The 20,057-nt window shown below is 46.4% G+C and overlaps 1 protein-coding gene across 1 annotated transcript in view; it reads right to left on the reverse strand.

Moving 5' to 3' along the window:
* Positions 1-7,907: 7,907 nt before the first annotated feature.
* The window catches only part of ARHGEF37 (Rho guanine nucleotide exchange factor (GEF) 37), a 59,299-nt gene continuing 47,149 nt past the window's right edge, over positions 7,908-20,057 (reverse strand). The window contains exons 8-12 of the mRNA XM_006893750.1: positions 18,921-19,250; positions 15,099-15,227; positions 12,915-13,110; positions 10,906-11,063; positions 7,908-8,117 (exon numbers count right to left, since the gene is read on the reverse strand). Coding sequence (XP_006893812.1) covers positions 7,908-8,117; positions 10,906-11,063; positions 12,915-13,110; positions 15,099-15,227; positions 18,921-19,250 — 1,023 coding nt within the window. The remainder of the gene's footprint in view (positions 8,118-10,905; positions 11,064-12,914; positions 13,111-15,098; positions 15,228-18,920; positions 19,251-20,057) is intronic.

Raw genomic sequence — 20,057 nt, forward strand, 5'->3', positions numbered from 1 at the left:
GGGATAGATTCAGACCCCCTTTGGGTTGGTAGCTCAACTCCTTATCCCTTTTTATAAGTGAAGTTATTACACAGGATTTGTCCTTTTGTGATTGATTTATGTCATGTCTTCAGGCTCCATCAATAGTGTAACCATTTATCAAAGCAACATTTCATCTACTGGCAAGTAGTATTCGTGTGTGTGTGTGTGTGTGTGTGTGTGTAGTGGCATAGTGGCCAAAAGCTGCGCTGCAATCCCAAAGGCACGCGGTTTGAGGCCACCATCAGCTGCTCCGCAGGAGAAGGACGGACAATCTCCTTCCATGCGGTTAACTGCCTCTGACAACCCGCCGAAATGTCTGCTATGGGTGGGTTCTGACTCGATGGTAAACAACACCACCACCACACACACACATCTCACATATTTTCTCATATAGTCATCTGTTTTTCAACCCATTTATTTGCTGATATCTTATTTCCACCTTTTGGCTATTACAATAGTGTGGCAATGAACATTTTCAACCCATTTATTTGCTGATATCTTATTTCCACCTTTTGGCTATTACAATAGTGTGGCAATGAACATTGATGCACAAGTCTCTACTTTCATATATTTTAGGAGTAAAATTGCAGAGTCATTTGACAGCTCTAGCTTTAGTTTTCTGACTGACTACTAAACTTTTCTACAATAGCTACACCATTTTTTATTCCCACCAGCAATGGATAAGCGTTCCAATTTTCTCAAATCCTTGACAATAGTTTTTATTTATTTTTTTTTGTTGGGTTTTTTTCCCTCAATCCATCTTAATGGGAGTGAAATGGTATCTCATTATGGTCATTTTCATCTCTCTTAAAGTCAATGAAGTTGAGCTTCATTTCAGGTGTTTGGTGACAATTGAATGTTCTTTTTGGTGACATGTGTAGTCAAGAACTTTGCCCATTTTATAATCGAGTAATTTGTCTCCTTGTGAAGTTGTTGGAAGTTTTAAAATACATTATACAATCACAGTATTCAAAACATTCTGGTATTGGTATTGTTGTTGCTGTTAAGTGCCGTCGAGTCATAGGTGACTCATAGTGACCCTATGAACGAAAGACCTAGACAACTGCATAACTTTCATCCTTTCTCCAGGTTCATAGAGTTTCCGGAGGCAAGACATTTCGGAAGTGGATGTCACTCCTGCTTCCAACCTTGTTTTAATCAGGGAGCTCTACCCCACACTGTCTTCATTGGGTAACCAACCCAATTGGTAACCAACCAAGGCCTTGTCTAGGATTTCATAAACTTTTGATATGAGACTCTTATCTGAAATGGTATTGTCAATTTTTCCCCCAGTCTTTTCACTCTGTTGGAAACTTTTTTTGATTAACGCATTTGACACATCAGTGTCACAGTGTTCAGCCTCACAGCAATCACAAGTTAACTCTGTACAGCAAGTGGACAAACCAGGGATAAACAACCTAGAACAATGTTTGATCAACAATTAAAAACAGACCTGAGGGTCGCGGTATCGGTATAATAACATATACAGGCCATTGGAATAAAATTGGCAGTCCAGGTATAAACTCATACAAGTTTGTTGTTGTTTACTATCAAGTTGGAACCGACCCATGGCTGACCCTCCAATGGGTTTTCAGAGGCAGTTAATAGCATAGGAGATTGCCCAACCTTCTCCCGTGGAGCAACTTGTGGCCTCAAACTGCATGCCTTTGGGATTGCAGCACAGCTTCTTGCCTCTAGGCCACCACAGCTCCCTCATACAAGTAATCACTCAATTTTTGTTTTTTACAAGGATACTAAGCCCACTCGATGAGAAAAGGCAATTCACTTTAACAAATGGTGTTGACAAAATCAGATTTCTACAAGCAGAAAAATGAAACAGGATTCATGCCTCACATCACACACAGAAACAAATTCAGAATAAAGTAAGGCTCTAATTCTGCAAAGTAACACCACAAAATTCTTAGAGGGAAATGGCAGAGGCACTACTGCTGGGCCCAGCTGTTAACAGTGGACTATGCAGTAACAAAAACATAAAGAGCAGAGCACAAAATAGGGAAGTAAAACCTCACAAATATGTAAAGACTTTGGTCATCAAAATACTTTACTAAGCATTTCTTCATGTGTCTGTTGGCCATCTGAATATGTTTCTCTGTGAAAAGTCTTTCCATGTCTTTTGCCCATTCTGTAATTGTGTGATCAGTCTTTTTCTTACCAAGGCCTTGTATAGGATTCCATACACTTTTGATATGAGACCCTTATCTGAAATGGTAATGTAAAATTTTTTTCCCTAGTCTTTTCACTCTGTTGGAATTTTTTTTTATGCGAACAGGGATTTAATCTTTAGAAGATTCCTTTCATCAATTTTATCCTCTCCAGATTGTGCGTTTCTGGCTGTATTTGGCGGCCTCTTTATACCATAGACTATGCCATCTAAGCATTATTCCAGTTTGTCTCTGATGAACTTTATGGTTTTGGGCTTTACTCCTAGGTCTCTAATCTACCTTGAGTTGATTTTTGTGTATGCTGTGAGATATGGATCCTGTTTCAGCTTTCTGCAGGTAGTGGTAAAGTGTTGCCAGCACCATTTGTTGAAGAGGTTGTCATTTCCCCATTTGACAGGTTTTACTTCCTTGTCAAATATTACTGGCAATAAGAGAGATGTAAATTAAAACCACAAAGAGATACTATCTCACTCCAGCAGCAGCGGCAAATAGGAACTCTTATACATTGTTGGCTAAATTGTAAAATGGCACAACCACTCTAGAAGGTAGTTGGGTGCTTCTTCAAAAAGCTGACCATGGAAATTCCGTATGACCCAGCTATTCTGTTGCTTGGAATATACCCTGAGTGAATGAGAACTGAGGCATGAAGAGAGACTCGTACACCAATGTTCATAGCAGCATTACTCACCATCACAAGAACATGGAAACAGCCCAAATGCCCAACCACAACTGAATGGGTTAAGAAATTATGGTACATTCACAAGATGGAATACTATGCAGCATGCAGGAGTGATGATTCTGTAAATTACTACCTAACTTGGGAGGGACTGGAGAGCATTATGCTAAGTGAACTTAGTCTCATAAGGACAAATATTGTATAAGACCATTATTGTAGAATGTGTATGAGGATCCAGCAGGGAGAGTAGAAGAGAAAGGTTAAGGATGTTTGGGGGTGGGGATGGGGGTTAAGTATAGGGTCATACGATTTGGTGGGTGGAGGGGTGGTGAAGGAAATGGGAAAGAGCTGGTGCAAAAAACAATGTATATGAATTTTGTGAGTAAACCAGTGTTGTTGTTGTTTTTTTTAAAAAAAAATACTTTACTGAATGAGACTAAAAAAACTCAGTCAACACTACTGACTGGTTTGAAAGGCATGACAATGGAAGGTCTCTGTTAGAATAAGAAGGAGCTCGGGCGGCACTGTGTTCCAGTAGTTCAGATCACCAGCTGCTCCAAGGAGGGAGTCTCCTCCATAAAGATGTACAACCTCGAAACTGATGGAGGACCACAATGAATGGTTATTTATTTTATGGTGGCGAGTTTGAGTTACAGTAGGGGGTAAGTGTGGGACACCACTTAGTATCGTTTTAAAGGCCATGTTGACGAGTCTGATAGAGATTGGTGGAACTCCTGAGACTTTGGACCTTAGTCGCCCCTCCAGCTTGGAAGTGCAATGACCTCTGTGACTCGACATTTAGTCAAACAATGAGCTGACTGACCAAAAACAGCAGGAAAGAACACACTCCTTCAAACAATCTACTGCACAAGGTCAGATGGGTAGAATTTACCCAGGGATGAAGCCCAGAAGGAAGGAAACTGGATAGGAGGGTGAATGGGAATTGAAAATACAGGGAGGAGATGGGAGAGTACTGCAGCAACATGGGTATTATAATCAATGCCATGAAACATGTTGTTGTTGTTGTTGTTGTTGTTATGTGCCATCGAGTCACCTGAGATTCATAACAACTATATATACAATAGCCCCACACCCTGCTCTATCCTGCGATGATCTTATTGTCTCTAACATACCTACCCTCATTACCCCAGTCACTGAATCAATCCATCTCATCAAGGGTCTCTCTTGCACTGTCCCTCCACCCTCCCAAGCAGGACATTGCTCTCCAAGGACTGATCCTGCCTTGCAACATGGCCAAAGTATGTCAGACAAAGAAGCTTCAGAATCCTTGCCTCCAAGGAGCAGCCTGGCTTCACCCTCTCTAGGATGAACCTGTTTATTTTCCTACAAGTCCATGGTATATTCAATACTCTTCTCCACCACCACAGCTCAAAGGCATCAATTCTCCTTCTATCATCCCTAGTCATTGTCCAGCTCTACGATGCATAGCAAGTGATTATGGCCTGTATCAGGTGCACCTTAGTTTCCAGACTGACATTGTTGCTCTTCAGTTGGAGAGGTCTCTGACAGCAGATTTCCCCATCTCAATGCACCCTTTAATTTCCTGGTTGCTGGTGCTAAGAGTGTTGATAGTGCATGAACTATTGAGTGGAAAGCCAATGCTCTCTGTAAACTTTCATTCAAGCCTTAATAAAAAATAAAAAAAAACCCTTTATACAAAAAAGTGAAGACACACTACTGACTAGGTTTTCATATATATGAAAACCACTAAATCTGGTTAGAATCTAATAACCAACACAAAACTTCTACAAACAAAATAACGAAGAGATGAATGGCACATAGGCTTTTCATTGCCTGATATTTTCAGAAATAAGTTGCCAGGCCTTTCTTTTTGTCTGTCCTAATCTGGAAGCTCTGCTGCATCACAGCAACACTCAACCTCCTGGCAGAAGAATGGCACTGCGCCTGAGGTGCACTGACAGGGACTGAGCCAGGATCACTATGAAGGATGAGAATTCTACTGAAACTGCACCGCCTCCATCCTAACGCTTCTTCTGCATGAAGCACTGTTGCCTTGGCTGTCTTTTCCACCAAACTATGGGCCCTGGGAGAAGAGCAAGGTCCCCAGTCTCTCAATACAATTTTTCATGGCACCCCAGCAGCAGAGGTCTGCTCCTGGAGGCAGGGACTTATGCATGCAGCAGACATTTGTTAGGTACCCTCATGAGAGAGTAAGGCACCATCTGTATACGCAGCAAGTGTTCAATGAGTTAATGGCACACTGAGGCATTCAACCACCTCCACACACACTCCACAGACACTTTGATCTTTCGATGTTCTTTATTCCCAGAAATTCCTATCAGTTACACACTGAGCAGATGCTTATGACATTAACTGAGAATTCATTTTCCCTTTGGTACTGTAATTCTTTTTTTTACTGTGATTTTAATAAAGTTTACAGAAAAGTTGGATTTTCATTCACTCATTGTTGTACATTTTCTTCCCTACCCACCCTGGTGTTGTATGTAATCCTGTCTTTATATCCAATACTGGGTCAGTGCCCAGAAGGTTAAAGAGGTCTCCATCCACCACCAGGAGCAAAGGGCACCCATGCCAATCAGTCTTCAATGTCTGGTCATCTTGTTTGGTTCATAGGCAAACACCTTTGCAAGTTTAGTATGTGACAGTCTGACAGTGAAATAAATAAGACACAGTGCAATGGTTCTAGGCATTTGAGAGAAAAAAAGGCACATTATCCAGAGTCCCCTGGAGAAAATGCAGCCTGTTCTCCGTCTTTTCAATATGCATTTTCTCACCCTTCAGCAATTTTTAATCTCACTCCCTAGTCTATGAAAAACTACAATCCATGTGCTACCAAGCACATTTTTATTTTTCCTTCATGGTTCCAAGTGTATTTCTGCTCTCTCCCTTATGCCTACAAGGACACCCAATTTTCATTCAAGTCCCTTTTAATGGCACTTAATAAATATACATTCTGGGACTTGACAGAAAAGGCTGTCTCATTTCAAACCGCCTCCAGAGCTGCCTGTTTGGAAGAGGCCTTTCAAATCATCCAGTACAAAGCTGAGGCAGGTCCGTGGGAGCCAACAGCTCACAGATGTCTGAGTTCGGGTCTATCTCCTAGACTGCTGAATCTCCAAGTGTGCACCTCTTGCCATGCATTAAAAATCCCTGGGAGGACTCTTACCAGCCCCACAGCCCAGTCCACAACCCAGACCACTCCAGCTGGATCTCTGGGGTGGGATCCTGGTAAGGGTGATGAGCTGGAGCCCACCACCATGCTAGCCCTTCAGGGGCTCCACCGGTACTATCTGTTCCACTACACTTCCTGTTTTTACAACAAATCTGAGCAGGAAAGAGAAAGGAAACTGAAACAAGAGTATCCTGTCAAGTGAGTCTGGGGCTGGGAACCGGATCGTGGGACTGAGTTTCTCTCGTGCTGAGCATTCACACTTCACAAGCCCAGAAGAGGAAAGTTACTGGCTGTCTGACACAAAATCTCAAAAAATACACAAATGATTCTCAAAAAGCCCTTCAAAAACCAGAGCTAACATCTTTAGGCACTGCGGTTAAAATAACACTGAGCTGGGCCTTGGAAACAAATTTGAACTGCCTGTTTTGACATACATTCTGACCTGGGTTGGCTTCAAGAGTTGTAGTCTGCATTAAGATCACCTTTTCCCACTCCTGTGAGTTTTACAGCGGCTCTATTGCAAAGTACCAACGAAGAGAGGAGGAAGCACAGATGTCTGTCCTCAGAAATGCCTGAATGGGTGAGTCTTCCATGAACAGGAACTGTTTTGAGGGGCTTCCATTCCCACGCTACAAAGAGATGAACAATAGGTTTGGGCTCGGAGTTCAAGAGATAGGCTACCTATAATAAGGTATCTGAAGGATCCTACAGTAGAAACGAGGTTTGTGGTAAAGGATACATGTTGATTACTAATGTCTGCAGTGAGCATGGGCATGGGAAAGCAGTGTGGAAGTTTCTATTTGCCAGCCTGTGCCAGCTGATGGCTGAGGACATCCTCAGACCAGTGCTTGTGTCACCTGCTACCAATGGTCAACACTGGCCTCACATGTCATAGTATACAGGAAGATTTCACTTCTTCAAGTCATTCAAATTACAGCCCTGGGGGTTAGACGTTTTTAGACAGGAAAACTGAAGTGGCGTCATGTCTGAGGCCACACACAGAGCCAAGGACATCATATCTACTGCTACTTCCCAGCCCTCGCTGGTCTCTTAGAACCACCTGGGATTCCCCCCTGGCTCCCCTGCTCCTCAGAAACCAAGACTTTACGTCCCCACCCACCACACGTGATTCACCTGCTTCCCAGAGCTTCCTCTAAGATTTGCATACCACTGGTCCCTAGTTCAAAGAACACAGCTACTGTGTACAACTGCAACCAACAGCCCATGAGCTCCACCTAACACGCCCCCAAAATCCCTTCTTCCATGAATCAAGCCCTGCATTTATTTGCCCACGCACATTCCAGAACTGTGACTTGATCACACGCACTCCCAGGGCCCAGACAAAAATCTCCTGGGAGCCTTGCTGAAGCACCCACACACCCAGAGCTCCCCCTCTAAGCAGGCCTTGGGGAGGAGAGGAGTTGCTCAGCTGTGGTGTCTCCTGATGTCACATCTCAGAGGTGAACTATAGGCCAGGCAGGTGTCTATATCTGCAAACTCATGGTACGCACATGGGTGACGTACCCTCACAGGCAGGTCTGGATGGGGACTAGGACAGACTGACCAGAGCTGTGTGCACATCCTGGCCAATTGGCTGTGACCTGCCATCCAGGGTGTGGTGGCCCCCACTTGTGACCACCTCTTTATATGGACATAAGTGGTCTTGCTTGGAGCCCTGGGAATACCACCTGCCTTAAGCTCTCTGGAAGTCCCACTGCCTCTTCTGGCTGCCTCTAGTGCCCTACACCTCAACCTAGCCTGATCTCTTCTCCTACTCCCACATTTTATTTGCTTCCTTCCTCTCTGAAATCACAGTCCAAGCTTCCCCATCCCTGGGCTCCAAGGTGGACATCTAGGAGGGCAGTCTCCAGCCCCATGGAGCTGGGCTTGGGGCCCTGGCCAGGAAGCTCGAAGGCACATAGCCCCTCTGTCCGTTCACATCCACGAGACTCCACTCTGGGTTCCCCTTCTTGTCGTGGGCTTCAAGGACTGTCACCGGCTGGCCAGCCTGCAGACTCACTTCATGGCTGCTTCTGGCCACAAAGGGGTACGCTGCTACCACCTGAAACAGGGAGGAGGGACACCGAGAAGGTCAAGGTGAGCAAGCAGACCTTGAAGCCCAGATAGGCCCTCTGTCCAGTTCCCTCTGCTGGATGCCATGACCTCCCACGTCCATTGTGTGTTAAGACAGGGACCACTGCAGTCAATACCCACTATGCAACAGGCATTGTTCTAGTACTTTACCTGGTTTGTGTTTTCACACCAATTCTGTAATGCTATTCACTCTATTTTTCCAATAAAGGTGTGAAGGTTCAAAGTCCAGGAACCAGTTCTAAATCACACAGCAGAACTATAATGTGCACTGAGAGGTCTGCCTGCCTCGGCCCACCACTGCCACCTCAGTGAGGTGAGGATGCACACCTTCCCCTTCCCCAGGTCTAACGCTTCTGCCTGCCCTGGTGGTTTCCTTGTGAAGAGGAGGGATGGAGGTTGGATGTCTTGGATACTGTTCAGGGAAAGGCTTTGAATACAGGGACAAGTGGAGTGAGGGGCATTTATTAGGCTAATACAGAATCCCTCTGAGCCTCAATGAAAAATGGAAATAATGCTATTCTTCCTCTGGGTAGTGGTAGAAATCAAATAAATGCTGGGGTTTCACAGTACCTGATACAAAGCAAAGGGGGCAGGAAGTGCAAGGTTTTTTCTATCATTTACTGTTACTGTTACTATTATTTGCTTTCTCATTTATTTTATTTCTTTCTCTTTTATTCTTACTGGTGGCTTAGTGATAAGAAGTTGCACTGCAATCCCAAAGGCACATGGTTCAAATCTCTCAGTTGCTCCCCAGGCGAAGGATGGGAGTCTCTCCCCCTTAATGCCTCTGAAAACCTTCTGGAAGGTCAGCCCTGAGCCAGTACCAATTCAACAGCGCACAGTAGCAACTACGAGTGAAGCCTCAGAGCAATAAGGAGGAAGGAAGGAGCTGATGTGTTTGGGCAGATGGGCAGCTGTGTCAAGGTAAAAGGCGATGGCAGAGTTTCCACCACCCCCATGGACGGTTCTGCAGGTCTTGGGACCCCAGGGAACTGCACCCCTCTCAGAAGACTGGTCCCCGTGCCCCGCTTTGGGCCTAAATTTTGGCTGCTCTAGCTGATGAGCAAAGATAGGACAGAGCAGCATGAACTCACATTCCCAAAGAACCTAGTGTGAGCAGAGCAGTGACCTGGCTCTCCATCCCCATGAAGCCCTGGGGTGGGGGCTCCTGGGGCACTCCTCTCCCAGCCCTTGGCAGCCACAAGCGTATGTCCTATCTCTCTGTATTGGTCTACCTAGACATTTAATAGAAATGGCTTTTTGTGACTGGATTCTTTCACTTAGCATGATGTTGTCAAGTTCTGGCCATGTTGTAGCTTGAATCAGTACTCTGTCACCTTGTTTATCAAAATAATATTACACCAGAGTCCCTGAGTCATGCATAAGATTAACATGTTCATCTGCTAACCAGGGAATTAAAGTGCAAGTTCATCTAAGAGGGTCCTTGGAAGAAAGGCTTGGTGACCTACTTTTTAAAAAAACCACTGAAATCCTATGAAGCACAATTCCACTGTGACACGCATGGGATTGCCAGGAGTAGGTCGGCTTGATGACAGCTCCCACTGTATAGGTGTGCATTGTAGAAATAAACATTTTGTTCATCTACTTACCAGTTTACGGACGTTAGGGTTGTTGCCATTTGGGGGGCTATTGTGAATAGTAACTACTATAGACATTCACATACAGGTCCCCACTGTCTTTAAGAGAAAGACTGATGTCCTTCTCAGACCACGAGGATCTGCCTCTCTTCAGCGACTCCTGATCCACATGACTCCTTGGCCTTCCCTAGCTACCCCAGCTCTGTCAGCTCCTCACACAGCCCTGTCCTTCCTGCCACTGGGCCTTTACGTGTACTGTGCACGCTCCCTGGAGAGCTCTTCTTCCCCATCTTCACCCCAGCACAGCCCCTCCATCATATCAATCCAGAAAAGTCACCAAGGGTCTCTTCTCCACCCAGGGCAGTTGTCACTTACTGTCGAGTCAGGACCAATTCATAGCTGACCCTCCAGTGAGTTTTCAAATGCAGTAAATCGCACATGGGTTGACTGCTTGTCTTTCTCCCATGGAGCAGTTGGCATAGCACACATGATTGCTATGTCTAATAAACATCCGTGGGATTATTTTACTCATCTCTGTACTCCCCATATCCGGAATTGGACATACGAGGCTAGCAAGGACAATAGTTTACTTGTGGCCATCATTATGTGGCTCGTCCAGCACAGGGTCTGACTGAATATGATTGGACTCATGAATGGACGGACAGAGGAAGCTTACTGGCCTTGCTGGTGGGAGGAGAGATACAAGGAGTTAGCTCTTTACCGATGGTGGGCAGGGGAAATCACACTGAAATGTGCCCCAGGACACATTTCCCCCAGTCCGTGCTTGGCCAACCTGGTGGTGCAGTTGTTGAGCACTTAGTGGCAAACTGAAAGTTCAGCAGTTCAAACCTATCTGTGGTTCCACAGGGGAAAACACTTGGGAATCTGCTTCCATAAAATTACAGTCTAGGAAATCCTCTGGGGCAGCGCTACTTTGTCCTGTTGTTGTTGTTGTTGGGTACCACTGACTCAACTTAAGCTCATGGCAACTCTCTCTCTTAAGGCCACTGTGATTTAGAATCAACTCAAAGGCATATAGCTCCCCACCCCACCCCCTGGTCAGGACATTGACATGTGACAGGTGTATGTGACAGAGGAGGAAAATCAAAGCCTGAGGACAAGGGACCATGGGAGGCATGCCCTCCTCCCTCTACTCACCTGGGTCACGGCTGGTACAGAGGAAACTGGGGCTGCAGTGGGTTCTGGAGTTAGAGGTCGGGGGTCCTCATGTGGACCCGCCTGCCACTTGAGCTCTTCCTCATTGGGGACAACATGGTAAAGTTCCAGTTTCCCAGCAGGCAAATACCCCCGCTGTCCTAGGGAACACACAGAGCATTATTCCACCACTGGCCATCTTCACCACCCATGGCAGGGGTTGGAGGCAGTCAATGGATGCAAATACCGCCACCACTCAAGGTCATCTCAGAACCTCAAAAGCAAGCCTCCTTCCCACCACTTACTATCTCTAGCTTTGCTTGCAGAGGACTCATTCCCTATGAAGGCAGCTTGCTCCGTGAGAAGAGCCCTACACAGCAGCTCTTCCTGGGACTCCTTTCCTGGTGCTGACATCGCTGGCCCCTGCTCTCCTCTAGTGGCCGTTCAGGCAAGACTATTCCTCTCCTGGCACAGCCCTTCTCTCCAAGCACCCCAAATCCTCCTAATGTAGTAACTACTGTTGTTGTTCTAGTTGCTGTCCTTACCAATGGCCACCACTTCCAGAGAGCTTGCTAGGGGCTAGGAAGAGCATTTAAGAATCTAGTCTTCACATCAACACTGAAAGGATGGCTCCGTTACCTGTTTTACGGTTGACTCAAGGAGTGGGGAAGGCCACGTACTTCCAAGATCCTGCAGTTAGCAGAAAGCCAGGACGGGGACTCCTTGGCCCCAGGGGTCTTACCTGAAATCCCCATTTCCCCAACTGGACTCATGAGAGTACCCCTCTGTGATTTCAGCTTAATCAGGACTGTTTAATTAGCTTTTTAATAGATCTACTTTAAAAAACGTTGCCATGTACTACTCAATAAAATGAAGAAAATTACTGGTGTATGGACTTATTTTAGAGTTTTATAATACATAATAAAATAAAAATCAGTAACAGCTCCTCAATCTAGTCTTTAGGGAAGAAATATCTGGGGGGTGGGGAGGGTGTAGTGGTGAAGGGAATGAGTCCCTGATTGGTACAAAGGGGCCCCTGAGTGGCACAAAGAGTTAAGATCAGGACTATCGAAATATCAATGGTTCAAATCTATCCAGGGCACCTCAGAATAAAGGCCTGGTGATTGGCTTCTGAAAGGGTACAATAATGAGAACTGTGGAAGGCACTGAAACACATGGGCTCACCAGGAGTCAGAAACCATTGAGTGGCAACTTGGTTTGGTTTGGGATTTGGATGTTACAAATATTTACACTGTTGGCTGCTAAGTGAAACAGTGGAGGTTTGAGTCCATCCAGAAGCGCCTCAGAACAAAGGGCTGGTGATTGACATCCAAAACATCAGCAACTGAGGACCCTCTGAAGCACCATCCCTGTCTGGCTTACATGAGGTCACACCACAAACCAGAGTTAAGAAGGGCCTGGATTGTTTCATGTATAGAAGGAAACTCTACACAGATCCTCTTAATAATAATCCAGTGTAATGCTTATTTTGTGGTCTCATGCTCCAGTTTGGGAGAATGCTGCATTCTGCTGGGCCTCACAACCATCTCCTCCTACAGGACCACCACATGGGGTATCCACGTCTGAGCAGCAGCATGACCCAAGGGGGTGTGGAGGGGCAGGATAATCTCCTCCCTCATTCTGGACATCAGGCTTCTATTAATGTAGCCAGAATCCAAGTATACAATGAAACTTTCAGGGTGATGCTGATACCATTTATGAGGTTCCTAAAGCAGGGTTCTCATATTACTTGCAGGGGGCTCAACACACCATACGTGCTTGATAAGAGATGCTTTAAAGAAAGACTGGCTGCCTCTTGATGGTATTTCACTTACTGCTGAGTCATGCTGAGTCCTACACTTCGTCACAAGCCCTGCATTTCTCACATGGGCTAATTCCCGTCCTGCACTGACACAGCCAGATTCTGGCCCAACAAGAGTGCTCGTGTCCCCCCCCATTAGCTTCCTTCGAATGGATTCCCAGAGAAAAAAAGAAAGGGGTGCCATACGTACCACCAGTGTCCACCAGCCAACGGCTACTATTGCCTTTGGTGTCCTTGTTTTGAAGGAGGGCCACAACTTGGCCCCGTGGTAGTGTCAGGTCCAGCGTCCCAGTCCCACTGATGTTGCTGGTCACCTGGTACAGCTTCCCAGGGCCATACTTGCTCAGGAGGGCCTGCACCTGGCGCTCGGCTCCCGGGAGGAGTGGCTGTGGAGGGGAGGGACGGAGACAGTAATCGAGGTTCAGATTAGGGCAGAAAGTCAGCCCCAAAGTTTGTTCACACGCAGAGAACGAACAGTCCTACCTCGGCAGTTCACGGCTATGTCACCCTAGGCAAGAGCCTATCCTGATTGCAACAACAGTTCCCTCTCTAACTGGTGACTGGTCGATGAGAAATACTTGTTCTTAGCACCTAAAAGGGAGCTCTGGAGTATTGGGAGTTACGCTGCTCATCTAAAGGCTGCACCTCTCTGGCGATTCAAATCCACCAGAGGCTTCTTGAGAAAAAAATGGCCAATATCCACCCTGGCGATTTACAGCCTTAGAAACTTTCCTGAGGGGCAGCTAGCTACAGGTTGGTCCTGACTCCACAGCAATAAATGAGTGTCAGTCACCTTGGTGGTGCAGTGGTTAAACGGTTGGCTAGTAACTGAAAGCTTAATGGTTCAAACCCACCCGTTACTCCCAGGAGAAAAGACCTGAAGATCAGCTTCCATAAGAGTACAGCCTGGGAAACACCACATGGCAGTTCTACTCTGTCCCACAGGGTCACTGCAAGTTGGAACTGACTCGATGTGGTGTCTGGGTCTTTGTTTAGAAACATGGTCTTTTTCACTTGTTATAAAGTTAAGAAGAGGTCATGGTGGATTGTGGGGTCCCCTAATCCAATGGATGGTATCTTTTTCTTTTGGGGGGAGGGTGGAATCTTTATAAGGGGGCATTTAGACACAGAGACCCAGGAAGCAGAGGCTAGAGACTGCAACGACCCATCTGTAGTGGATGGAATTGTGACTCCCCGAAATGTCTGCTGAATTCCTGGCCCTTGTAACCGTGAATGCTTGGAAACAAGGTTTCCTTTTTATATGTTCATGAAAACATTTCGGTAGAGGAACGCCTTAGGTACGGAGTGCTGCTGTAACACAAATACCTCAAGTGGAAAGAGCTGCATCATCGTCCACAGGGATGCTGGGAGTGGGAACCAACTTGACAGCACTGAGCAACAGCAATGACGGAGACAGCACCCGTGTAGGGTGGATCCTCCCCCTAATCGTTTCTGAGTTATAAAATGATCAAAACAGACACACACATGTACATATACATGGGGTAGGAGAAGCCACAGGAGAATCAATGATAAGGCGAGGAACACCGAGGACTACTAGCAAGAAAGGAATCCATCTACCTTAGACCCTGCGTTAGATATCCAGCTTTTAGAACTGAGACAGTGAATTGGTTTTTCGAGCCGCCCACTGTGGTATTTTTGTTAGAGCAGCACTGGATCACTAAAACAGCCTGCAAGACAAGGGGGCACCAAGGGCTGTCAGCATCACCTGTGGGGAGGCAGCACACGTGGATAGCTCAGTGCTTCCAGGAGGAAAAACCAGTGCAATGTTAGCCTGAGCGTGACAGCCTGTGGAGAGCAAACATTTGCCTTTTTTTCTGAAGTCTGGCAGGGCCCACCTACGCAGGGAACAACAGCGCACCATGGAAGGCTGCAGAGGATGCAGAATGCAACGTTCTATCCAGGGGGGTTCTAGTCCTGAGTGGCCAGTTCAGTTCTGCGGAGTTTGGAGGTGGTGGTGTTGGGTGCTATCATACCAGTTTTGCCTTCCAGCAACCCACACAACAGGGAAGAACTGCTCAGTGGAATTTCCTTGACTGTAACCTTTTAAAGTATAGATTTCCAGGTCTTTCTCCCACCCAGCTTAGAACGATGTACTTTTCAAGTAGACTTAAGAAACACCTTCCTCACCTTTTTAAGAAATACTTTTTTTAGAACTTGGAATTATAGCTAAGTGGATTTGAGAAAATAAACCTGTTTATTAAAGACACCCATTTGCAGTGTTTCTATTATAGTGGCACTAGGAAGTTGGGACAGAAGGCTACCAGGAAACTCTGGAAAAATGAAGCAAAAGGAAAAGGAGAATTGAGTCTCACCAGCCGGCAGTCTAGAGCAGCCTTTTGGGGCACTCACTCACTTGTATGGTGGGAGGTGGCTGCACTTTCTCAAAGTTCTCTCGGAAGGAGCGCAGCTGGTCACCAGTCTGGCCAAGCACGTCTTCCACAAGCTTCCTGAAGTCAGGTTCCGAGACACGGTAGTGGGGCAGCTAAGAGGGGGACAGACATCATCAGGAGAGCTTACTTTGGAAGAGAGGGAAGAGAACCCTCGAACCTACTAGCCCCAGGTGCATTAAAATGCCCTTTATTGTCATGGCCACCTGTTGTTTTTTGTCTGTCTACTATCTCAACACTCTTGGCACCAGCAGTCAGGAGAGCAAAAGACAAATTACCTTAGGGAAATCTGCTGTCAGAGCTCTCTCCAAAGTGCTAAAGAGCAAAGATGTCCATTGAGAGACTAAGGTGCACCTGATCCAGGCCATGGTCTTCACAATTACTTGTTATACATCAGAAAGAGGGACAATGACTAAGGATGGGAGAAGAATTGATGCCCTAGAGTTATTTATGGTGCAGGAGAAGAGCATTGAACATACCATGGATTGCCAGAAGAACAAATAGGTCTGTCTTGGAGAGGGTGAAACCAAGTCTCTCCTTGGAAGCTAGGAGTTTGAAGCTCTGTTTCACATATTTTGGGCACATGGCCAAGAGGGACCAATACTTGGAGAAGGACATCAGGCTCAGAAGGGTGAAGGGACAGCACAGGAGAGGAAGACCCGGATAAGGTGGATTGACCTGGTAACTGGGACAATGGAGGAAGGCGTGTCGGACTCAGTGAGACTGGCTCGGGACAGGGCAGGCTTCAGTGCTACTGTACATAGTGTCACTATGAGTCACAGGCAACTTCCATGGCACATAACAACTACCCCAAAATTCCTTTGAGACCAGGTCCTTTTACTCAAACAGACTCTTGCACACAAATGTTCATTGCATCACTAGTCACAAAAAGTGGAAAAGTGAACTTTCAGTAGATGAATGGATGCCTAGAATGTGCTACACACACAGTGAAATATTACTCAGCCATAAAGAGACATGAAGCCCTGGTACATGCTGGCACGGATGAATCTTGACAACACAGTGCTGAGGAAAATAAGTCAGTTGTAAAGGAATAAATATTGTATAGTCCTACCTATGGGAAATTAGAACTCCAGTGGGCTGGTGGATAAGGTGTTGCGCTGTCAACCCAAAGGCAGGTAGTTCAAACTTACAAGCTGTTCCTTGGGAGAAAGATGGGCCATCTCCTCCAGTGCAACTTACTATCACTGAAAACCCACTGGAGGGTCGTCTACAGGCTGGCTGTGACTCGACAGCACATAACATAATAACATAGCATAGCATAGCATAACATAACATAACATAACATAACATAACATAACATAACATCACATCAACTACATATGAAATATCTGGCTATTCCTGTCGCTGTGCCTGAGCTTGATACCCTCTGGGTCTCCCAGTCAATAAATTCTTCTCACACTTACACTGGTGTGATTTGGGCTCCTGTTACTTGTAACCCAAGGCATCCTGACTAACGCTCCCTCCTAAGACGCTAACTAACTCTGTTAAGAATCTCAATAGTCAATCTTGGGTTAAGCGAGACCACATGGTGGACAGATACATGTACTCTCTGCCTGTCATCAAACTCAAAGGTTCTTGCTTGTGACACTAAGACATCTGTCTACCCCTTAGATGCAGTAGATTAGGGTTTCTACCAGGTAAGCTCTGCAGGCACTGAAATAGGAAACTGACCTTGGGACCCAGCAAGGCAGTGGGAGCCAATCCCTAGACCTCAGCATCCTATACTAAAGAACCAGACAGTGCATGGCATCTGAATGTCCTCATTTTGTTGTTAGTAGATGCCACTGAGTCAATTATAACTCATAGCGACACAAGATCTGAACCTTGCCCCATCCCAGGCCATCCCCACCATCTGATCCACCCAAGCCCACTGTTACAGTCATTGTGTCAATCTGTCTTGAGAGTATCCTCTCTTACACTTTTCCACCTTTCCCAGCAGGATGTCTTTCTCCAAGGATTGGTCCCTCCTGACAACATGCCCGAAGTATGTGAGGCAAATCTCATCATTCTTGCCTCCAAGGAGCACGCTGGTTGCCATCATTCTATGCTTTGTAAAGCTCATCTCCCTGAGAGTTGGCATCCCACAACCCTCCCCAGACTTGCACATTTCAGCCTATATATGAGGTGTCTGGCAGCCCTAGAGAGAAAACTTGAGGTCTGGAGGAGAGCAAAGAGATCACAAAAGAAATTCACACTTCGGCCTTCTAGAAAGATGGTGTTCTTGTTGTCAAGTCAATTCCAGTTCCTGGAGACCCCATGTGCACAGAACAGAAGTGCTCCACAGAGTGTGAGGCTGGGATACTTCAGAAGCAGATGGCATGTCTGTCTTCCAAAGAAACCAGCATGGGCTCGATCTACCAAACTTTCAGCTAGTTGTTGGGCACTTAGCCGCCTGTACCTCCCAGGGACTCCTGAGGAAGAGAAATGCTTATTTTTGTGGGGTGACCTAATTTAGTCCAAAGAGTATCTGAGGTAGAACCCTGTACAAAGAACTGCTGAGGGCCAAGAAGAGAGGAAACCTTGGTGTTAGCCTTCTTCAAGGAGAAAAATCTTTATCAGCCAGCCAAGCAGAAATGCTTACAGGACATTTTAAGAGCTGCTGCATGAGGGATGGAGAGGTGAACTTGCCCTTTAAGAAGGAAGATTCTTAGGCTTTGGGCTTCTTGGTGACTCATCCATCCATCACACATCTGAGAGCTCCCACTGTGTACCAGACACTGAGAAGGGGAGGGGGGAAGATGATGGAGAGGGACTTTCCAGGCTGAGGGAGGACTGTGTGAAGGAGATACAGCCCACTGTACTGCAGGGGAGGGGCTGCAGCCCAGTGTGGGCTCTGGATGGGTGAGTAGAGGAGAACAATAGAGGAATGCTCATGCAAAAGAGTGGATGGGGAAAGCTGAGCCCAGTTAAGAGGCAACAAGAAGCTAGGAGCCAGATGTGGAAGCCCTCTGGGATGCAACATGAAGAGCATTTCAATTGCTTCTCAGGTCAGGCCTATAGGTCACTCAGCTCTGATTTCGACATCAGAGAAAAAGAGAAAGATCTGGAAGCAGTGAAGCAGTCCTTTCTAAATCAATCTCCATCTTCAGAATTCCACAATCAAAGATAGGCCATGGAGGTTTGTCAAGCGTCTGTCATTTTCCCATGCTTCCCCTTCAGAGCCACCCACTGTGAGCACTGTGATTCAGAGCCCACACTCTGAAGTTTAGCCACCAGGGCACAAGTCTTATTCTTTGCTGTGTGGCCTTGGACAAGTTGCTGTGCCTCTCTGTGCCGTGGTGTCCTTATAGATGAAATGAGGATAGTAAGGCGTTGCAGGATTGTGGGGAAGATTAGTGAGATAATGCAAGAGAAGTGCTCCCAGCAGGCACCCAGGAAGCCCTCAAGAGTCTGAGACGGCTGCTAGAAGTCAAAGCAGCAGTAACACCAGGTTGAGGCATTTACTCTTGACTGTTTTCAAGGAAATCCCCTGTCTCTTTTAAACTTTTGAACAGGCCAGGAATTGGCCTGCACTCTGCTATTTCTCCAGTTCCTCTCCAGAGTCATCCCAGTCACCCCAATGCCATCCTTGCTTCCTACTCCATGAACCAGGAGAGGTCAGGAATGAGGGATACTTAAAAGGTTTCCACTGACTCCCCCTCAGCCCTGAATGGCTGTTTGGAAGGCTCAATTTCATTCCATTACAGCTCCTGCAAACAGCTGATTCATGAGGTTGTGAGGCCCTGACTGCCCACTAGCCAGCAGTGGCCCCATCTAAGAGACCTTACCTGGACTGAGCTGCTCTCCGCTCTCTGCAGTGCTTGCTTTGCAAAGTCCTGCTGTAAGACCACAAAGGTGCGCAGGATCTGGCCCAGCCACTGCATGCTCAGCTGGTTAAACTTGGGGAGCTCAGCTACCAGCAGAGAGTTGAGTGCCTGGTACGTGTGCCGGACAGCCTCCTCCTCATAGGTCACGCTGCCCACCTCCAATAGCTTCTCTTCCAATCTCTCAAAGTCCAGCAGTTTGTCCAGGCGTTTCTTGATAAGGTTTTGAGGACCAGCCAGGGCTTTGGACAGACTGCACAGGGGTCGCCAAACCAGCTGTTCCAGACGCTGCTTCTGTAGAGAGAGGTGAGCATGGGAGCTTTCAAAGAAGGAGGCAGCGGGGTGGGGAAAGGTTTGAGTCTGGGATAAAAGGCTGGGGAGACAAGCAGCAATCCAGTCCTGCCCCTAATGACCAGCTGTGCTCTTTTAGCATGTTATTTAACCTCTCAGTGCCTCAATTTTCTCATCTGGAAAATGGGAACATTGCATGCAAAATTAGCTTAGAGTGCATTGCACAGAGTAGGCATTCAGGATGTGCCAGTCCTTAGTATCTTGGGGCTTATATCCCATCCTGCCACTATCCTTCTGAATGATCTGGGAGGTCACCCTTTCTGAGTCCAAAATTCTCACATGAGGAGTACAACTGTTCATTGTTTCTTCCCTATAACGTGCATTGTGAGGACTAAATGAGCCACAGAATCTAAAGTGTCTAACACACCAGCAGACAGACTCAGGAAAGGTGAAAACCTGTTGCCAGCAGGCCAATTTTGACTCATGGTGACCCCTTGTGTGTCAGAGTAGAACTGTGCTCCTTTGGGTTTTTTAAAGTAGATTAACAGCCCTTTCTTCCAAGGTACTTCTGGGTGACTCAATCCTCCAACCATTGGTTAGCAGACTATGTTAGGTCATGATAGGTGACATGACGGACTCACAACAAATGTAGCTAGGGTTATTTTGATCAGTAAAATGCAGCAGTAACAATCTCTGCCCTGTTGGCAACCCAAGTTTGTTATGGGTGTGACAAGAATGTAAGGTTCATGCCTTCTAACTATTATACCTGTAGGTTCTGTCACTAGCCTAACCAGAGAGAGAGAGAGAGAG

The sequence above is a fragment of the Elephantulus edwardii genome, unplaced genomic scaffold (genome assembly GCF_000299155.1).
Source record: "Elephantulus edwardii isolate Elephantulus edwardi_28Jun2011 unplaced genomic scaffold, EleEdw1.0 scaffold00130, whole genome shotgun sequence".
Taxonomy (NCBI): domain Eukaryota; kingdom Metazoa; phylum Chordata; class Mammalia; order Macroscelidea; family Macroscelididae; genus Elephantulus; species Elephantulus edwardii.